Below are 22,516 nucleotides of genomic sequence, written 5' to 3'. Positions count from 1 at the left end.
AAGCAGGGCCACCCAGAGCAAGTTCCCCAGAACTGCATTCAGATGAGTATCTCTGGGGATGGACACTCCACAACCTCCCTGGGCAACGTGTTCCAGGGCTTAGTCACTCTTACAGTAAAAAGTGTTTCCCGACGTTCAGAGGCAACCTCCCATGTTTCAGTTTGTGCTCACTGCCTCTGGTCCTGTCACTGGGCATCACAGAAAAGAGCCTGGCTCTGTCCTCTTCGCATCTTCCCTTCAGGTATTTGTACACATCAGTGAGATCCCCCCGAGCCTGCTCTTCTGCAGGCTGAACAGTCCCAGCTCTCTCAGCCTTTCCTCAGAGGAGAGATGCTCCAGTCCCTTCATCGCCTTTGTGACCCTTTGCTGGACTCTCTCCAGCACGTCCACGTCTCTCTTGTACCGGGGAGCCCAGACCTGGACCCAGGATCCCAGTTGTGGCCTCACCAGCGCTGAGCAGAAGGGAAGGATCGCCTCCCTCGACCTGCTGGCATTTCTTTGCCTAATGCTGCCCAAGGTATCGTTCACCTTCTTTGTGTCAAGGGCACGTTGCTGGCTCATGTCCAACCTGGTGCCCACCAGGGCCCACAGGTCCTTTTCCGCCAAGCCGCTTTTGAGCCTGGGGCCCCCCCAGCCCGTACCAGTGCCCGCGTTGTTCCTCCCCAGGGGCAGGGCTTTGCCCTTCCCCTTGTTGAAGTTGCTCTCCCCGGGTGTCCCCGGGCACACGGACCGCCTGTGCGCAGCTCGTGGGGCAGCGGGAGCTGCGGGGACACCCACCCAGGCGAGGGGAAGGCGAGGAAGACGTGAGGAGACCAGGGGAGCAGCGGCCCACGGGGGACGCCAGCCTGCGCTCCGGTTCCCGCGGCCGCCCGCTCCCGCTCCGCGGCTGCCACCTTACCCCTCGCCCGCCGCGCCGCACCGCGCCGCGCCGCGCCGCTGGGACAGCGACCGGCTCCCCGGCCCGCCCGGCGGCCGCGCCGCGCCCCCTGCCCCAGCCCCTGCCCCGCCACACGACGCCGCCCGCCGGCGGGGGCGGGAGGGCGGAGGGAGGGCCGAGGCACGGTGCGGAGCGCCGCCAGCCCGCCTCGCCCCTCTCACACCGCACACACACGCCTCCCCCCGCCACATACACCCCCCCACACACCCCGCCCGGCCGACGGCAGCCAGGCCCGCTCGCAGGGCGCCCGCCCATGGCTGACAGGAGCCTGATCGAGGGCGCCGAGCCCTTCCCGCGCCGGGAGGAGGCTCCGGAGTGGGGCTACGAGGAAGGTGAGGCGCGGGCGGGCGGCGGCTCCGGCGGGGAGAAACTTTCGCCGCGGCCGGGGGAGGGGGAGGAGGCGGCGGTGGTGGGAGGACTTCAGTGGCGGAGCGGAGGGGGAAATCGCGCCCCGGCCGCCCCGAGCCGCGGGGAGCGGCGAAGCGCCGGCCCGCGGCGGCCGGCAGGTCCGGCACCGCCGGCGGGAGAGCGGCGCGGGGCGGCGGCGGCTGCGGAGCCGCCCGGCAGCGGTCGCCGGGGCCGGCGGGCCGAGGTGCCGCGGAGCAGCCCCCCCCCCCCGCCGCGCCTTCCCGCGCCGGTGGGCAGCAGCGAGGCGGTCGGTGAGGGCGGGGAGGGTCTGGCTGTCCCGGGAATCCGCCGTGCAGCGCCGGGTGCCGGGTCTCCCCGTAACGGCTTTCCCTTGTGTCTCAGGAGTGGAGTGGGGGCTGATTTTTCCGGACGCTAACGGGGAGTACCAGTCGCCTATTAACTTGAACTCGAGAGAAGCTAAGTATGACCCCTCGCTCCTGGAGGTGCGCTTGTCGCCAAACTACGTAGTGTGTCGTGACTGCGAAGTGATCAACGACGGGCATTCGATTCAGATTGCCCTGAAGTCAAAATCAGGTATGCCGAAACACGGCCTTTGCTTTCCCCGCTAAAGCTTGCGTTTCCTTAAGACTCGCTGTACGTGTGGCCCCGAGCATAGGAGCAGCAGCTGTTCCCAGCAGCGAGTGGTTGTGCTCATTCGGCATGCCCTGCGGCCGGTAAGAGTGTTCTTGCTGTTGACTTCAGCAGGAAAAGGAGTAAGCTGAGCAATGGGAACTGCAAGTTTCAACGCCAAACTGGATGGTAAGTCAGATTGCTTCAGAGCATGTCCAGAATCTCCTCCTGTGGTGGTGTCATCTAATGCACTGGCATTAACAGCTGTCTGCGTTCAGAAGCAGTCCAGACTATCACTAAGACAGCGTGATGCCAAACTGCGTTGTACAGCTGGCAAAATTTGTCCTTGGTCTGAAGACCATGTAAGTTAAAAGAGCTTTTTCCATTAATTTGAGTGGGTTCTGAGTACTAACTACAGAATTTGGCAGCTTAAGATAGATACTCCAGTTATACATGCTTACAATGTTGATGAAGAGCAGGTAGCGAAGCGGTCCTCATTTCTTAAAGTTTTGGGGTTTTTTTTGTGTCATTCATCAAATAAGAATTAGAAGCAAATAATAAAAGAAACAATTCCAGCTTAAGTGAAATTGCAGTATCTCATTCAGACGTTTCATCTGAGTAAACTATTCTGTCTGAAGGAGACAACTGTCAAGAAAGTAGGGAAAAAAAAAGTCCATTGTGCTTTCCAGCAGGGTGGTAGTTCTTACCATGTGTTTGGAAGAGTATCCAAGTTATTCTAACCAATCTTAGCTAGTAACAACCTTTGGGGGGCATTCAAACAGCCGAACATTGTCAAACCGTGAGACATTCCAATTTTTTTTTCCTTCTGAGATCCCAGTAGTCCTGGGAGCTACAGCTGTGCTGAAAGTGAGGGAGTCAGTTCAGTTTTACACTGAATTTTTTAAAAAGGAAGGGTTTGTTATTTTACTAATGATGCTTTCCTTTATAATTTCCTTTCCATGATAAATTCCATGTATTATTGCAACACAGAACATTTCTTTCTACAGAATTTTGCAGATTTGCAATAGAGTAGAAATTTTGTACTTCCAGTCAGTTTTACTGCCTGTATCAGAAGCAGAGCTTTTTCCCAAGGACTCAAGGTCTTTCTGCAGGATCAGGAAAATTCTTGAATTCTCCTGTGGAGGAAGTGAGAGCATCTGCAAATGATGTCATTGCTTGCATGCCAAAATGCAGCTCCTTCAACTCTACCTTTCCCAGGGGCAGTTTGTAACTTAGTAGCAATAATTAATAAGATGGGACCAACACACCTAAATGCATGTATGTACAAAACCATTGGAGACTTAGGAGAAGGAAAGACTACTTTTTAAACTTGAATGCAGCATGATGCCAGACTGATGAGTCTTGAAATATAAGAAAATGTGAAATAGAATAAAAGTTTATGACTGAGGTATGGAATTATGATTTAGGAAATCTTGTTTTAGTTTCAGCTTTTCCTTAGTTTTCATGTTACATAATTTCCCATTCTCTATTTGTAAACTGGGGATAATTTTTCCATTTTTGGGAGGGGGAAGACAACATTTGTTATCCCTACCAAGAAGAGAAAAGAGTTAATAAGCTGTGTTTGACCTAGTATTCTGGCCAGTTTTCAGGGACTGCGGAAACTCCTGCAGCTTCTTTTCCTCACAGGGGATCTCTGATGACAAATCCATTTAGCCAGATTATTTTAATGGGAACTGTTGAGCACTAAGTGCTTTTGAAACTCTGTCCAATTAATGTGCAAGAGATCCTCATCTACTGTAATGTTAACAGTCAAAGAAAAACTTCTTTGTGGAAAAAAGTAAACTGATTAAGATACATATTAAAAATCAATTTGTCATTCCTGGTGATTGATTTTATCCTTTAATTCAGGACACGCAGTCCATCTGGAATTCCCAAATCCTTCTCATTATTTAATTGCAAACATTTTCACAGGCTGCTTCCAGTTTGATCATCGTACATGTGTTATGCATTAGGTGGAAGAAGCATGACCAACTGTGTAATGGAATTGTATATTGAAAAATGCTTTAGAGGATATCCTACTAACAGAGACTTCTTTTAAGCCAGCAGTGGATTGCACAGTGGATGATGGTTTTAGGATCATTTTCTAATGAGGATCAAAAATTGCTGAAAGGCAAAGTGAAGTTAAACATGTTTCATGCATTGACAAGGATCAAGGTTTGATGAAAGGCAAAGGAAAGATAAACATGCTTCATGCATTGAAATACTTTTATCATGGGATCAGTGTTGTAACTTAAGCCTCAGAAATAAACTCTTTGAAGCTCCTGGAGGTGCAGAACTACACCATATAGAGAACATTTGTTCTAGTTACAGTTTCTCTGGAGGCAATATTTTAAAACAGAGAAAAAGCTCCATTTTCCTAAGAAATAGCACTAATTGAGTATCATGTTTCTTTTTGTTTGTCCACATTTCCCTAAATACTTCAATTGGTTGTTTCCCCCAATGTTCACCAGATCTGTAGATTTTCCCTATAGGATGTAGGTATAGATAGAATATAGATAAAGCAAGTTTAAGAAGCAAATCTGAATCTGTAACTACATTTAGGACATTTCATTTTAGAAACCCTACTAGCTGTTAGATTAGTTATGAAGAATTATTAGAGGGGGATTAATTGGAATATTTTACTTTTTTCTCTAGTGTAATTGCTTATGAAAACCGTAACTGATAGTTTTCTTTCAGTTTTTTATAGTTCTGTACTTTTGTTTTTGTGTTTGTACAGTTGCAATATGATTCAATTGCTAAATTATGTTTTAGTATTACACTATGTCTTGTGCTCCAAACTAAGGCTATTTAGTTTGTGTGTCAAAATAACTTTATATTATGGAACTTTAATTCTCTAAAGCTGTAGGTTATGCAATTAAATAATCCTTATCAATTATCAGAGATTGTGAAAGATCAATTCAAAGTCATTTAAACGCAAGCTAGAATTTAGTGGATTCTGGGGAAGACTGTGAATGCCCTTAAGTAAAATCCAGCCCTGCCTAGAAGCCAGTATTCAATGTTTTCAGTGGGAAGTTACCTACAGCTTGTGGAGTAATATTTGATCTGAAGCAGATTCAGAAATCCCTGGGCAAAATGTTTCCATTGATTAATTCCAAAGTAGATTGGGCCTCACAAGTACAATTGCTTGCTTTTACTACTTATGGTGGAAGTCTCTATTAATGCAAAAGTATCAAGCTACTATATAAATTTTTTGTGTGTGTGTTGCAATTGAGGACAGATGCTTTTAAGAAATTCCAGATGTTTAAAAAACTGAAGTAAAAAAAAGCCATGGCTGCCTAGAAGCTGTTTTTAAGTAAATGAGGTATGTTGTTGCTCCTGTGTGTACGCTTGATTATATTTGGATATGGAGGCATTCTGTATCTCAGAAGCCTGACAGGTGGTATATGACTGAACACCTTTACCTAGCAAAATATTGACAATCAAAAGTTTTCTATCCATTTCTGTGACTCATAACAAATATAAGTGACGGAAATGAAGCATTCGGACAAGTTGGAGGTAGTTACCAGTTCAATTCAGAACCCCTGCCATCTGTTTTGAGCACAAAGCTACTGTCTTGATAAGAGCAATAAACATATTCCCTCTTCTGACTGATAAAGGTACAATGTTTTTATTTCGTGTTATGACCAGCTGTTCTGTCTCATAAAACAAAGAGTGCAGCATGACAGCAATTTCACTGTTGTTCATAACTGCCTGAATTCGTGTTCTGTACCTGCCTGGTACTTCAAAAGTGAAGATGTCAAGTCTGTCAACTTTACTCGTCTCCTCTCTAGTACGGCTGATAATAAAGAAGCTTGCAACAATATCCCCATTGTATTTGGAGAATATATTCAGTGGCTTGTCTGCTTTGAAAGCCAAGTTCCTTACCATTTGTCTTCTTTCCCAGTGCTAATAGGGGGACCATTACCTCGAGGACATGAGTTTGAACTACATGATGTTCGATTTCACTGGGGGAGAGAAAACCAGCGTGGTTCTGAGCACACAGTTAATTTTAAGGCCTTTCCCATGGAGGTAAGAGTTACACTGCATTGCACAACACCTGCTAAATGCAAAAGATTTTAATTCATAGCCTGAGTTCTTGGTAGTTCAAAAGAGTTTCTTTTAACTCAGCATTTTATTGCTTTGTATTTCAACCACAAAGCTGCCTTGCTGAGCTGTGCTTTAGTGCAGGTAGATTAGGATATGCATCTGGAATAAAATGCCTCCAGCACTCATCACATTGTATGATTAATTGGTCATAAAGTTAACTTGCAGAATTATTAACTTCTGTCTTAATAATATTAGTGTTCTAACAAGATCTGCTGTTTCAACACTTCCTATGTCACCTTGACTAATAGCTATAGATGGGGAGAACTAGGCACTGGAAATATTTCCATGGTGAATAATAACAACTTAGGTAAATTTGGAGTAAGTGTAGAGCAATTTGTTAATGAAATAGCTTTACATACCTGAAAATTGAAGATTATGTGATATTCGTGGCTATGTTCTATAATATCTCAATGAATTGCAAAATCTTGAAACACAAGCAAAGTGATAATGCAGCCTGAAAAAGTTCAGCTGTTCATGGGGCGTCAGTTTGGGATCCTAGGCAACCCAGACTGCTGGGATCTATTTCTCCTGCTCTCCAGCAGCCATTCATAATATCGCTTCACTTCCCACTGTCACATTGCTTACACTTGTCAAGGAGTGGCTTGGAGTATCCCTTAGACCCTGGGCTGCAAGACTACTTTTAACAGATACCAACCCTGATGTTTGGTGACTTCAGCTTTGCATCTGTTATTTAATTTGTTGTGCAGTATTGGTTTTAAAGAAACTCAAGATTTTTTCAAAGTTCTTTGAATTATTTTTGCCTTATTTATCTATCATAGTCCCTCACAAGCCTGAAACTGTTTCCTTTTTCTCTGTGTTGTCCAGTGCTAGGAAATTTGTTATTGTAGCACTGTATTCATGAGCGCTAGGCCACTAGAAAATAGTAGCTAGGAATAGAACTGCTTTATGGAAAAGGATGTAAAAAGTATTAGAGCAGCTATTGCAGAGCTAAGTGTAAAAAGCTTGTGGACTTACACCATCAATCTAATTCTTAGGGTTGTTCAGGTACTTTCTTTAAGAGTTGTTGTTTCTGCTGTTTGCTATTTTGCACTGGTCCATCAAAACAGGGGCTTTGCAGGTTGAGTTGAGGCAGATCATAGAATCATAGAATCATTTAGATTCGAAAAGACCTTTGGGATCATCGAGTCCAACCATAAACCTAACACTGCCAAGTCCACCACTAAACCATGGCCCTAAGTGCCACATCTACATGTAGATCTTCTTTGCAACTTGATTTCAGGCAGATCCTAGCAATGCAGGAGAACTACTTGAGTGGGGAAGACTCATCAACCAAAGGGAAAGCACAGGAATCACCTCTGCATCCTGATTACCTGGCATAGTATATAGAAAATGATTTATATGGGCAGTAAGACCTTCAGGATACTGCAGTGTTCCCCTGAGGCAGGAAGTAGTTCATTATGAAACAGCTCTGCTTAGTGCTTTTCCTCAAGGCTGATCCAGCATGTGGTGATCAAGAAATATTGATGTGAACTATGTTGAGAACTGTACTTGGGAGTCTGTCAGGGTCTCCTGTCTCCTTGTTTATTAAGGACCACTTTGCAAACAGTCTTGGTGGTATGTGGGAACAGTCTATTGATAATCTGCAGAAACCTCAGAATTCTCTACTCCAAATCAGTCCAGAGAAAAATATACTTGACCCAGAGATGCAAAACAACAAACTTAATCAGCCATGAAGGGATTTCATTCTTCACCTACTTTAAAAGTAGCATGGCAGCTGCACAAACAGAATTCTGGCACAGTTGAAGAACATCACCAGGAGATGAGCAAGACGGTGTTATCTCGTCTCTTGCATCTAAGCAGCTTTCAGCTAGACTCTGATCTCCAAGAAATAATTACTGATGCAAAAATTCTGTAGCAGGAAAAGAATTGACTCATAATACACTTTAAATACAGTGTGAATGCTTAATTTTGCAAACAGATCCTTATGCAGATTAATTCTTCTGGCAGAAAATGACAGCATAGCTTGTTGTATCCAAGGTCAGCTGTACACAGGTGTATTGGCTGAGCCAGTTCATCATCTTCTGCCTCATGTTGCAAGAATGTGGAGGCCAGTTTGTTTGACAGATGAGCTGCATTTCCTTCTGCTATAGGCACAAAGAGCTGCTATATTAAATCCATCTCAAATTGTCCAAATCAAGTATTATACTTGAGCAATAATAAAACAGGTGCTTGTGACCACTATAAATGTTTAGGAAGTAGTACACCTGAGACTCCAGAATGGAAGATGTTCTGTTTCCATTCCAGGGATTGCCCCATCTAATTTTTTTTTGTGGAGAGCAATCATTTTGATCAAGAGACCAGGAAATCTTATTTTCTTAACTTTTAACATTAGCATTGGTTTATACAGTTGTTGGAAATCACCATATTCTGAACGCATATTGGGCTTGATTTTCGCTGGGTTTGTTAGTTACTGAACACAAACAGGAATGGGTGCTTATTTTGGCTATATACAAGCAGTCTGGTGTAGTTTATACTTTTGTCCTGTACTACATACAAAATAAGCTGGCAGTTGTTTGTGCACAAATGCATGCCTACAAATATGTTGAGCACCAAGTGCATAAGTTTGGATCTTCTGCCACTGCAGCAAATCTAGTAGGACGTTTTCCTAAGAAACTAGAAATGATTTACAAAGCAAATAAGAATTTTAAATTCTCCTCTCTTTGTGGGAGAGAGACAAGTGAAGGGGATAAGCAGTAGTATGAGAACATAAATGCTTGGTTTAAGTAGGTACATTAACAATACAACAAACTAGGCCCAGATTAATATACTCAACTATTACACTATTAGAAAACCTGAGCAGTTCTACAGAAACCAACTTTGAGTTTGAAGAGATCTATCTGAGATGACTAAGACTATTTATTGACTGGAGCAGCAGTCTGTTTTTTAGGACTGAAGACTGTAAGACTTTATTTTATTACATTGGACCAAATAGTTGTGGAACAGCTGCAGATTATCAGTGTAATGATCTTTGTAAAGGATGACTTTAAAAAAGACTGTTACTTTTCAAAGTTTGGAAGAACACTCTTCAGTTACTTTCTTAGTCTCTTCACCTTTGATACCATAACTGCTTTTATAGAAATTAGGCAATATCCTGTATTAGTTGGGTAATAATCCTTTGTCTCTTAGTGCAAAAATCTATTATTTCTTACTAGACAGCTGGGGCCTTTGCACGTGGTTAGGATATATAGGTTCATCGTGAAATGGGTTAGACTACTAAGCTTATGTAACCTCAGGAACAACTTCTTGAAATAATTCATACTGTCGAAAAACATTGTTCATGTGGCTTGGAGGCTGAGTTTGTTGTTATTTTTATTATTATATGAAGTTCAGCAAAGATGTGTTTTCCACCTTCCTTGACTGAAGAAACCAGAATGTTGACAGTAATAGACCAGTGTTATCATTTTCACTGAAACATCTGTGTTTGCAATCCGTCAGGAAAGCAGGACAAAACAATAAATAGTTGTCAAAGGTAAATAATGGAACACGTCTTTATTTAAACAAGGGAAAAGCAGAGGGCTGTAGATATTGGTACAACACTCCTCTCTCTGCTCCATGAAAACAAGAGCATGAAAGCCATTCTTGCCTTTTGGCCAGAAATTCAAAGGAGACATTTGTGCAACTTTCTCCAGAAATCTTTCTCACCAAGTACTTCTACTGCACGTAAACAGTGTTACTTTGCCTTTTGGCCCAAGTTACTTTGGCCACTGCTTGTGCTAAATATTTAGTAATGGTCTTAACATTGAGAAGAATGTTTCTTGCCAGCAAATGGAACAAGGTACCAAAGATTAGATTGTGCTTCACAGTGCCCTTTTCCACAGAGCAGTAAAATACACACTTACACATGTGATTTATCTGAACCTGATTTAGGTGTAAGAAAGAGAGGACTGATTTGATTGATACCTTTATTCTTCTCCTTCATGCCAAGAGTATGGATTGGAGAAGGAGGAAGAACAAATGAAGATCTAATGAAACTCTGACTGTCTCCCTTACCTTTGGTGTGTAACAGGGAGCTGGAGGGGGACAGAAATAGCAAATTACTGCTATTTTTTTTTTTTGTTAACAAAGTTAAAATAGTGGCAGCTAAAAATGGAGTCCCACTGTACCTAATCTCTGTATAAATACTGCATACTATAGTACCAGGCTGAATCAACTTACAGTTAAAAAAGACAGGAAAGACAGCAGGAGAAAGTGAACCATATGACGGCATCAGTGCTGTTTTATGGAGAAAAAAAATATTTTCACTACTTCTGAAGTGAAGGGAAACAGGGAAAATTATGCCTTAAAGGTGTCTCGTCCTTGTAGTTACCCAAGTGGTGGTGTGACCAAAGGCACAATCTGAGCATAAGGGAACAGTTATTTCCAGGCCACTGCTCTGAAATAAAACTGTATCTGACAAAATAAAAAGGTTCCTTTCACCACTTGTAATATAACTGGGAGGATAATTCTCTGTAATCCATCCTCTTTAGAATGTAGGATTATATTAGCTGTGAACCATGTGAAAGCTCTCAGCAGAAGAGGATTGGCAGAAAATCATTTAAAAATGTTTCCAAGATGTGCAGGAAGATTAAAAACTGTATTATTGTCTGTCGTACAGTTTTTGAGTAGAACAGAAGTAAATCCAGTTGCCTGAAGGATGAGAATCAGTTCTGTACAGGAAAAAAAGATACTCCTTTCTGTCGTGTAATGAAGAGCAGACTAATTCATTCTGTAGACTCTTTCAGAGTTACTGAAATACCTGCTGGAATGAAGTTAAATATAATGCAAAAAACATATCCTACGCTTGATCTGATTTAAACCATTAAGTTTTCCTTTGTTAATGTGCAATGGTGCCTGCCTAAGGATCTCATCAAAGAGAGTGAACAGCTTTAGGGCTTCAGGTTAGGCTGTTCACATTGCATTTGTCTACTCAAGTCTTTACAGTCTTCAGTGTGGGGATTTCTCTGTGCCCGGCTCTGAACTCAGATACCTGCACACTGTGCATCCCCTTTCTGGCATTTCTTGAGGGGAGGTGTCATGCTTTCAACACAGAAATTTGTTCTTTGCCAACTTTTAATATTCTTTGCCAATGTTACTTAATCTTGCCATCTGTTTTAATCAGTTTCTTATTAGCTTGTTAGCAAAATATTTGGATTAAAAAATAGAGTATTTTTAATTGTAATAGAAGGCCTGAGGGATAGTGTGCATGCAAGCATGTCTCTCCCTTTTTATGCAGAGACTTACAAACTGCAATGGATCTGGATAGGCATGAATGGCAAGCAGGATTTAATCCATAGTGACAGTGGTTTCTAATATGTGAGCTCAGTTCTGATATCTGTGGATTTTTGCCAGTAGCTTTAATGGGACTATGATCCCAGTCATAAAACCTAAAAGAAAAGGTTTCAAACCAAGGAGTAAATCCTGTTGCCTTTAGCTGATTGCATTAATTACCTGCTTGTGAAAAAAAAAAAATTCATTCCGCTCACTTTGGCAGTACAAGACCTATGAATGAAGAATATCTTGTTTAGGCAGTCATGAATTTAACAGGAGGCAAGAAGAACTGATTCCAGAAGGGTTACGTAGCTTCGTGCTGCGGTCTGGAGCTCTGCTCAGAAATTATCCAAGTTTTCTGGTGGAGAATTAACTTGTTACTCAAAGGCTTGGACAATTTTCTAAATTTTGGAATCATTGCAGATGAATACTGTGAGCTGTGGTTAAAACAGTGCATCTTAGAAGAAAATGATGACATTCATGTAATAGCTATATTCTTGACAGGTTATGAATAACAAATTAATAATAGTTTAAAGTAGATATGCCCATTGGACATTATCTAATTTTTGAGGACAGAATTGTGGAGAAACACAGGAAAATCAGGCCAATATCTAAGCAGATGTTTTCAGTTTTGTTTTCCAAATCTACAATGATTTATACAGAAACAATTTTTTGCACATTATGGAGACGCCATTTACAAACATAACAATAATACTTAGCTTTACACAGCACTCCATGGGCAAAATTGGTCCTAGCACCAATTTCAGGGCTGTCAGTGAATTGTATTACGTGGGACCCTAGCCCCATATGTGCAGGTGTTTAAGTATTTTTCTGCATTTTTCTATGTACCGAACACCCTGCGGTCCCCTAATTGATGTGACTGCTGTTTGGGTTTTTTGTAGTGGTACAAAGCTGAGAAGCCTTTGTCCCCTCCCAGTATACTAGGAAACAGAAAACCAGCAATAAGATAAAAACAAAATTACCATCATTGTAAAAGCACACATGAGCAGCTTATGACTCTTGAGATTGCTAGTTGCTAAGCTCTTTCAGCATTATATCTTTAATGTGGTTGAGGGTTAATTTGACCTAAATAGGCACATGCAGTCTCTGAAGTATACTTTGTTTCTAGGTAATTTGTCAATATGAGCTTGGATTGGCCCTTGTTTTGCTCAGTCCCATATAGTTTGAATTTTGCAGGGAATACATCTGTGTGCTTTGTATTGTGGATTCATGAAAAAAGCAGGTACAAAAATGGGCCGGTGTGCTAGCACAAACATGCTTTTAGCTTGGCTAGTGCCTGAGAAATGCTCAGTTAAGCTCTGTGGAAGAACTGTACACATCTTCAGAGGCAGCAAATGTGATTTCCCTTCTGTGCAAAATCTGCAATTTATTTATTGGATTGTGGAAGACACAAGCTGCCAGACACCAGGTCAAAGAGTGGCATTAACAGTCTATACTGAAGCCTATTTAGCCTTTTGTCTCTCTTTTAAGAGTTATCTTATTTAGAGCCAGTTGTGTGTGGAGAACGTTCATGGCTCATATGCACCTAAAACTCTTTTCAGGTGGCAGTTGCAATAGTCTGTGATTTCTAACTTCTACCAGGATGGGGAATTTCAGTATTCTTTTAAGAAATAAATGGTCCAAACTACAAATGACTGGGATTTGTAGGAACAGGAAAATAGAAATAGGAAAAATAGGAATAGGAGAAACTCTTCTGAGGAGAAATGTCACAGGTGGAGAGAAGTTGGGTGAAGGAAATGAGAATGAGAAGAGAAGGACTGACTCATGAGGGGAGCCCTTGTCTGGGCTCGCTATTCCGTCTTATCTCAGCTTATTGGTTTAGTTCTGCCAGAAGTTGCAGACAGCCTTTGCGCTTCACCTGTAATAGACATTTTGCACCAAATTTTCTTGCAGTCGTGCTGGGCTAAGATGCAATGTTCAGTCGCAGCCTGTAGTACCAGGTTTGGTGGCGCTGCATCCTTGTGGAGGCAGGCAAGTAACCTTGAACAATATAGCTCAGCAGTCCCTGTCTGCGATGGAAACAGTATAGCCTCTGATACTTTTTAAAAAGATGTGAATCTTTTCCACGCCTTGAGCAGAATCACAGCTTTGCCTTCTCCTTACTCTACTTGCTCATACAGTGCCTTGGTGACAGTGCTTGTACTCATGGATATAGAGGCTGCTGTTGTGATATTGCAAATCCCATTCCCAACTCTAACAAGATGGCTACTTATGTTTTCTCCCTGCTGTGGGAGAAGAGCTTGTGTAGTCACATAGAAGATGGGACTTCTGAAGAGGATTTAAACCCAGGTTTGAGTGCAACAAGATGGCTGCTCAAGTCTCTTCCTTGCTATTTTTCTTGGCTGTATGCCCTTGACGTGATTTGCTTCGGTTGTACATAATTTTCTAATTTCTGCCATGATCATTGTTGGCACTGTGCTCACATCTTGTTTCGGTTTCCTGGTGCCTTGGTTTTCCTGTTTGATTTTCCTTGGCACTTTGCCCTAACCACTAGGCCTATCTGTTGTTCTGTCTAAGAGACCTGTCACTTGTGGAAGAAGCTGGGAAAGGAGATTCCTTATTTTGTCGTTTTCCACACTGCATGCTTGAGTCAGGACCAGTTCCTAGACTGGCCCCAGTTCATGAGTGACTGCTCTGAGAGAGAGATAATAGCTTTCTGATGCTAAACGCAAAATTTTATGTTATTTGTGCTAATGGTGCATGCATGGCTCTTAAAAAGGATGAAACTTGCAGATAATCTAAGAGCTGAAAACCTTTGAAGGCTTCCACAGGTATTTGCTGTCATGCCTGAGTGCTTCACAAGCACAAATAATGTAATCCTTAAAACATCAGTGCGAGGGAGACAAGTTCTGCTATTGCCAACAAACTGGTAGAAAACAAGTTCAAAGGGATTAAATTGTTTGGCCATGGTCATGCATGATGCCTTTTTCAGAACTGACAGAGAACAGACTCATGATTCCTAGATGCTTGAATTCTAGTAAGACTTTCAGACTCTGTAGTACCAAAATACCTAACTTAGGTTGTAAATCCCAGTTCAGCAATTTAACCACAGGGCTATCTGATGCCCTAGTCCGTAGACTACAGTGTTGCCAATGAGATAGTCTCACTGGTATTCCTGCCTTCTCGCTGTGCCAGCATTAAGCCATGTAATGAACTGGACAGGACAACAGTTGAAGTTTAACAAAATTTGCAGAGTTTATGGAACTATGGGAGAGGAGAAAAGTATAACACCATCATGCAATCTGCAAACTTGCAATTCAAGAGAAAGCTGTTGAAGATGCATAACGAAGTTTATTATTTCAACAGAAGCTTAGCCAACATTACAGAAAAAAACCTGACTGAGCTTCCTAGAGGAGTATAGTATGGAAGAGCAACTGCTCACTGGAGAACAGTCAAGATTATGGCTTAAGAAGGTAATATGCAGCTGCAGATTCTCATCTCTTTAGAGAGACCCTTAGCTTTGAAACACAGGGAACTGTGAGATTCAAATCAGTTATTAATAAAACTTAGTAAAGTAGCAGGGAAGGAGTGGTTTTTGTTCTGCCTTCATTAGAGAATCTATTGTTGAAAATTAAATCGCTATTTAAATCCTTCTATGTATGAACAGTCTGGTTTTAAATCCAAGACAACAGATTGCAGCCAATACTTTGTGCAATTGGACATGCTTATATTAAATGCTTAATCATATAAACAACACTTCCAGAATTAAATACTTAACCCATAGCACTTTGTGTTTTCTGTCTTCTTGATGGCATTGTTAGTTTGTAATATCATCAACTATTCATCAAGGGCCAGTCCTTTTTCCAAGCTTGCTTTTTCTAACTGTGGAGCTGTAAAAGCACATGCAGACATACACAAACACCCACTCAAGCTGGCAAGAATCCAGAGTAAAAGCAGGCTGGATAGTCCTGCATTAAAATGCTTGCTTTTTCCTTCCTAGCCTTCATAGTTCAAGGGAAGGAAAAAGAAAGGCTTGAATATATATTTGTTCCTGTTAGCACAGGTAAGGGCAGACCCAGGGCACCTCAGCCTACTTGTTCGCTGGGGCCAGACTTGGCATCAGGGAACAATAACCTGCTCTGTGGTGCTCCTTGCTTCACACACTGGGTAGAAACTTGGCACAGTGAAGAGCCTGACCTATGAATCTGGCAGTAATAACTTTGTAGCTTTTCGTTTTCTTACTGATTAGGTTGATATTGATAGTCAGCAATCTAGAAACAAGGGTATTTTGCCTTTTTCATTCCTTTTCTTAGCCTGTATACTTTTATTACAGTTTGAAAAATGTTAATTTTTTATAAATTCCTGTTTTCTTTTCATCTCCTGTGCGTGCCAGTAGAAATAAGCAGAGCTTGTGCTTTCAAATGGGAAGAAAAAATATATACGCACAAATTACAAATTAAAGCATCCTCAGTTTCTGCTATACCTTTCGATGTTTTGACAATGATTTTCCTAAGAAGCAGGTGAGCTAATGTACATGTATGCAGCTTCTGTGGGCAAACAAGGAGATATTTTGATCTTTGGTTCAAGGCCTGAACAAAAGGGGTCTAGGTGGGGTTTGCAAAGCTTTTTGCAGATTGGTGTCCTTCCCAGAAACTTAAGATAGATAAAGAGATTGGTGTTGTGGTTGCATTAACCATATAGATAGTTTATGCCTGTGTCTTGCCTTCCTGTGAGTGCTGAGAGAACTGCTCTGATGTTTGGCTTCGTGTCATCCTCCTTGTGTCCCCTTCCTGTTTCCTAACCTTGTATACGGTGGAACTGAAGCCTCTTTCTGAAGCATTAGTCCATCTCTGGTTAGAAGAGGGACACAAGATTTGACCTGTTTTTCCTTTTTTTATTAAATTTAAATTAATTTTCTCTTTTTTAACCTTTTGGCTTCTTTTGCCGGAACAGAAAGAAGACCACTCAGTTGGATTTTTTATGGTTCCCATTACTTTTCTTTTTAATTTACTCTTCATAGCTGTAGTCTTTTGAGTCTTTCCATATACATCAGTACTTCCTGCTGTTAATTTCATTTTTGCCATGGACCAGTAGTTCTTTGCCTTACATGAAATGAGGCTACTGCGTGTGATTAGACTGTTCAAAGGGAACACAAATTCCTGTTTAATATTAGATGTTGCAATGTTTTTATTACTCTTTTTCAGTATGGCTTACCAATGTAGATACTTCTTTAGCACAAGCAATTTTCCACAGCAACTGTGAGAGTGTTTCCTGAGATGCTGCAAATAATTCAGTAGTCCCACTATTCCTTACCTTTTCAGTGGCACACCTGAAGGTATGTCACACAATTGCCTAGGTTACTTTTGGTGTTGCTTGGCTGGCTTTTCGGAAACAGAATAGATTTTGGAAGGTGTCTTTGTAACCCTTCCTTTTATGATCCAACTAAAATAATTTTATTTACAGCCACGTTACAGTTCTGCCCTCTTTCAAAGATGCTCATGGAGAGGAGAGCACCAGTCAGCAAGGGTTCTGGACTACCCCGATGTCCCAGTCAAGCATTTCTTCTGCATGTTCTAGCTGTGAATTTGGCTTTTGGCCTGAGACATATAGTATCTCACACTGTGACTGCGAAGTTGTTTAAACAGTATCTCCAGGATACCTTGTACTCTGCTCCAGCTTGATTTGTTTGCACCTAATTTCTCTGATTTTAGATTACAGACTTCTTTGTTCAGGGAATGTCATCTTGTTCTGTACATACTTGGAGCCTGACGGTTAACCCACAGGCTAGACCTGCTAGATCTTTAACACTTTCAATAAATTGTAACAAGCAGAAGTTCAGCAGAAGCTGTGCTTTCCCTTCTCCCACATTATATTAATCAGGAGGTGTTTAATGCTAACAGTGTTGTATCTGTGTTTCTTGGTGCTGCTTTCAGCTTGTTTGTCTTAGTACTGAAATTAGTATTACTTTCAAAGATAGGCTCAGAGTTCCCTTTATGTAATTTTTTCATGACAATGATCAATATATGAAATTTTAAAGATTTAATTTCTACTGAAGTTCAGTGGCATTTTTGCACCTATCCACAATAGAAACATTGAAAAATTCAAGCCTACAAGCATAAACCAAGTACACTGATTAATAACCTAACTCCCTTGGCTACTTCCTTGTCCTCTTCTTCTTGATTTTGCCCAGAGTTCATGATCTAGTCATTTACTTTTATTTGCATTTGCATTTTCAAAGGAAGCATATTTACCTTGACTGAACTGTAATGTTTAACTATGCAGGCTTTGTTACTTCTGGGTTTTTGTTTCTTTTTTTGTGGCATGGAGTATGTACACGTACTCCTGCTTCTCCTAAGATATTTTCAAACAGCCTCTGTATCAATTCCATTAACTTTAATTTCCTAAACCTCTCCTTCAGGCTGTTAATAACTAACTTTCTGTTTTTTTAATCAATTTTCTCGAAGCTGTGTGCCCTGGTCATATCCTTGGTTTGGTCCCCTTGTGAGGATTTGGAACTTAATTACTGTATGTTATGGTCACTGCCAGCCCCTTAGTCAATTGCTTCCTGAAACAATTCAGTGCCAAGTCAAGTATCAACTCATAAATTCTTGTGCACATGTATAATGGCAAGACACAATTTTTCCACATTTTGTCCTCCTGTGATATTGTTTACGCAATATTTGCATTGTCGAAATTAACACATTGTTATTGTATGACTAGGCTGTGTTGCCTTCCATTATTACTAGCTGAAATCCTCAGCTTCATTTCATCCCTCTCAAACCAGGAGAAAGACTTTATGCTGGTCCTAGTTTGGTAGCCAGTGTTTCCCATTTGTACTGTTCCCTCCTCAGCTTTTATGGCATGTTGTGAATGAAACTGGAATATACCGATCTCTGACAAACTTGGGTGAGTCCAGGTGAACAGTTTTTAGCTCTACAGTCTTTAGCAGAGCAGCTCCAAAGTAGCTTTAATTTACCTTAGGGATATAGATTTACATTTATGTGGAATCAAAACAGAGTTTCAGCTCCACTCTCTCAGCAGTGACAGAAACATGACAAAAAGCAATATGCTCAAAATTTCCAGAGTAACTTGTTTTAGATGCAACTCTGGTTAAGATGTGGTGATGCAGTATTCACCTAACTATTAGTCTTCTGAGGTTCAGCATATATGAATTGAAATAAGATTTGGGAAGATAATGAGAGCAATAACATATCTTTCATCTTTAGATGCCTTCTTGTCCTGTAATATTACTAGACTAAGCAGACTTTTCTGGAGCTTGTAATTGCTAGTTGCACAGCTAACAAGAAATAGCTGTATAACCTAGTTCTGACCAAAGAACAAAGCTTTCCAGAAGATTAATTTACACGTGATGCAGCATGCATTGAAGAAAGAAGCTTTTGTAATAATAATTAGCTCCTTAGCAAACAGTAAGAGTGTAGAGAGTGGAAAAAGTACAATGGGCGATTGCAGCAGCAACATAGATTCAAGCAAGCCTAGTGATGATAGTGTCACAACCTGATGTTCTAATAGTTTAACATGCAGATCTGAAGAGGAATTATTTAAAAATCGTGGTCTTCTACTGTGTGTAGAGTGCAAACAGGAGCCTGTTGAACAGAAGGATCCCCCACGTCACAACCTCTTGCAACATGGGCTGTGGTTGCCAATTAGGTTGAGGCAGGACCTACACCCAGGCTGGGCAGGTGTTTCATGTTGCCTCCTGCTGCCTCAGCTGCTGATGGTTTTATCAGGCCTAAGTCCTCTGTAGGGCCTGGTTCTGGTGCCAGGGAGATCAGGAGGAGCTTTGCTGTTGGCACATTTCCCCTTGACTCCAGTGGGGTGTGGTCTTGGTGCTTTGTTCCAAACTGCCTGGCTTAGCCACTGCACATTGAACACTGTTTTATAGGGATCCCAATAACAAATTAGGATTTCAGTAGTGTAGCAATAAGTATTCATAAAGAAAGCAGTTACAGTATATGGACTCCTTCTTATGGTAGCAAGTCATTCCAGATTGTGCAGGTTTATAGCAAATTTGTAACAATAAGATCATATAAGATGGCAGAAATGTTGGAGCAGAGTCCTTCTTCTCCCCTTACCATTAATCAGATATGTCATAACAAAAGATGAGCTGTGATTTATTTCAGAGTGTATTTTCCTCTAAGGAATGAGCCTGTCTCATGTTTGGTCTGGCACTTGGGTGACAGATGCACGCCAGCATGTCGCAGTAAGGGACAGAGCTAGTAGCAACTTTTCTGACATTGCAAGAGTCAGGCAAGCTTAGGTGAAAGTAAGCTTAGGTGAAACATGGTCATTCACATAAGTGGATGACTGAGAGGGTCTGAGAAAGAGACATCATTCACGAGTCAATCAAGAGGCGTCACTCTGGCAGTCATAGGCAATTCATGCCTGAGGTCCTGAACAGAGACTCCTGGGGAGTGTGAAAGGGCAAGAGGCAAGGGACACAGGTTGCAATAAGAGAGGTTCTGGTTAGGTACAAGGAGAAAAAATTCTTCGCTATGGGGGAGGTCAAACCCAGAACAGGTTACCCAGAGAGGTTGTGGGATCTCCGTTATTGGATATATGCAAAACGTAGTTGGACAAGGCCCTGAGCAACCTGATCTGACTTTGAACTAGTAGCTCACTTTGAAGTTGGTGCTGCTGTGAATGGGGGAAGGAGGCGGTTGAACTTCAGAGGCCACTTCCAACGTAAATTATGCTGTCATTGTATATTTTAATGTGTGAGCTGGGAATAAAGTAAGGTCAGCGATGATGCTTAAGAGATCCTTTTTGTTCCCAGTGAGCTTAGGACCCTGCAGATTTCCACAAAGCAGCCAGTGCCCCAGACAGGAGAATAATGTACATGTTTTGGTAACTCTGTTTTTTACTGAGAGAAACTGGTTTCCAGAACTGATAAATGTGCTAGGTCATATACAGTGACTCTGATTCCTGCCAGAATTTGTCATCCTGGGGACTCTGATTCTGTGTAAAAATCTACCAACTCAGGCCTTTTCTTTTTGTATTGACATAAAAGATATTTCTGTGGTAGAGAAAGGAATGGATTAAGTGTAGGGTTTTCATTTGTTTATTGATTTTAAAGCCAGAATCTCAGGTCCTTAATCAATTTTGAGAAAGTCTTGATTTGAGACAGGCCCCTTGTTAATGTCAGTGTCATCTTTTCCTAAGCAAGGACATTAGGACTGGGATCACTAGTCTTTTGGTTGAGTGGGGATTGGATGAAAATTGAGAAGATTCTCAGAATTTGTTCCGTACCGAATAATCCTTCTGCGAGGTTTGCTCTGCTACCTGGAATCATTTCTTAATCTTTCCTGTGAAGGAGAGTCTTTCCAGCTGTTCACAGAACAAATCAAGTGTGTCAGCACTTTATTATCATTTGCTTTCATGAGTTTCGAGTTTATCTGATTTTAAGGAAGTCACTGCTACAATTCTTCGATTTACAACTGGAATGTTAAAAGGCTCCAAATTACTTTTTTATGCAAGAGAAAAATGTGGTTTTTGAGTGCTAAAGAGTTTCTCACAGCATTCTGTTTATTTTGTAAAAATACACTGTCTGGCATGCCGAGCCAGCCACCGATAATCAGTAAGAGCATAGCTGACTCACTTTGCTTGTATAGAACCATCATAACTACCGGTATCAAAACATTAGCTAACAAGTTGAGCAGAGCCTTTCCTGCCATACTGACATATGCAGCTTGTTTGTACTCCGAATGAAAACCACACAATGGTAAGCTGCCAATACACTGCAGCTGATTGTGTAAAAAAACCACACATGGCTTTGTTCATATCTGAGACTGGCACCACTTGTGAGTACGCACTTTTTGTATAGCTGTCTCAAATCAACGTAAAACTGAAGGTTACCAAAATACAGAGTGTTAATCTAATAAGCCTCTCTGGATATTGCTGCTTGTAAGATACAGATGCATGGGTATGAAGTTGTCAATGTGCATGGGCATTGTATTGACAGTTTCAAGATTTGTAAAAGCACTAGGGTCTTTCCTCTGTGCACATCTGATTCCCATAAATATTAACAAGACTTACAGGCCTTGTTGTTTGTGGACTGTATTCTCTAGAGTTCAAATTTTACACTGTTTTTAGACTTCTTGCCATCTTTTTTTTTTAAACTGTTATCTGATGTTTTCATATGATGTCATATTACAAATAAAAAAAGACCAAACAAAAGGCAGAACAGCTCCAGAGAACCACACAAATACACAGGATAAACCATGATTTGAAAGCAGCGCTTTGCTTCAAACCCTCAGGCCTTATTACTTCCTTGCTAGCATCTCCATTTCTGAATCCCTTTTTCAGGTACTTATCCAGTCCCCATGTGAGCTACATTTTTCCTGCTCTGTAGAAGAATTAATTTGATTTGACTTCCATTTATTTAAGGGCATGTTGACATCTGTTTATTTATTTCAGTGTGCATGCATGGGCTTACCAGTTAGAGCAAAAGATGTGAGGCCTGTTGGCCTGTTGTTAGGAAATATTATGGTATTATTATTTTCCATTAGGTTGCTTGTCTAATTTCAGTTTGTAAATCCCTAATGCCAGAACCTTTTCTGTGAAGAGCTATTCCAAATATCACCTTGATTCAGAACATGGGAACGTACTAAATACGCTGCTGGATCAGGCCAGTGGTCCATCCAGTAAGCTGTCTTTAGCAGTGTCAGTAAGGGATGCTGTATAGGGAAAGCACATGAGCCTGACCACTTCTCGTTGTACTCCCCAGTCATCTACTGTCGTAGGACTAGGAGTGCTAGAGGCGGCATCTCTGCCTGTTCTCTTTAGTGTCTGTTTTTGGACTTGTCCATAATTGGTCTAATCCATTCACGAACCTGCGGATACTATTTGGTACCGCAGTGTTTATGACAGCAAGTTTACAACCTGCTGTGTAAAGAATACATCACTAATCCACTGTAATTATTGCCACCTCTAAGGAAGTGACACAGTAGCATCTTAAACACAGACCAGAAGTCCGTTCTACCTTGGGCTTTAGCAACCCAGTACAAAATGATGATTCTTATTCCAAGGAGCCTACTATGTATTTAAAGCATCCTTGAGCAGAACCTCAAAGTTACCTATGGACCAGAAAGTGCTGACTGCCTGTTTCAGTACCTTCAGTAATGTTGTAAACCCGAACCTAGTCTAGGGGTGTCTACATTAGCATTAAGTACATCCCTTTTTTGTCTTTGTGTTAATGTTTTGGTTTTTTTTTATTGGACCGTCCCGACCCCTGTTGAGATGGTGGAA

The 22,516-nt window shown here is 41.5% G+C and overlaps 1 protein-coding gene across 2 annotated transcripts in view; it reads left to right on the top strand.

Moving 5' to 3' along the window:
* Positions 1-942: 942 nt before the first annotated feature.
* The window catches only part of CA8 (carbonic anhydrase 8), a 52,458-nt gene continuing 30,884 nt past the window's right edge, over positions 943-22,516 (top strand). Inside the window, exons 1-3 of one of the 2 annotated variants that reach the window (XM_069779394.1) lie at positions 943-1,269; positions 1,688-1,879; positions 5,820-5,944. In XM_069779394.1, coding sequence (XP_069635495.1) covers positions 1,191-1,269; positions 1,688-1,879; positions 5,820-5,944 — 396 coding nt within the window. In that variant the 5' untranslated portion in view covers positions 943-1,190. The remainder of the gene's footprint in view (positions 1,270-1,687; positions 1,880-5,819; positions 5,945-22,516) is intronic. The other variant, XM_069779393.1, reaches the window with a different exon arrangement.

This window comes from Haliaeetus albicilla, chromosome 3 (genome assembly GCF_947461875.1).
Source record: "Haliaeetus albicilla chromosome 3, bHalAlb1.1, whole genome shotgun sequence".
In the NCBI taxonomy this organism is placed as follows: Eukaryota; Metazoa; Chordata; class Aves; order Accipitriformes; family Accipitridae; genus Haliaeetus; species Haliaeetus albicilla.
This window is presented reverse-complemented; position numbering and strand designations above follow the sequence as displayed.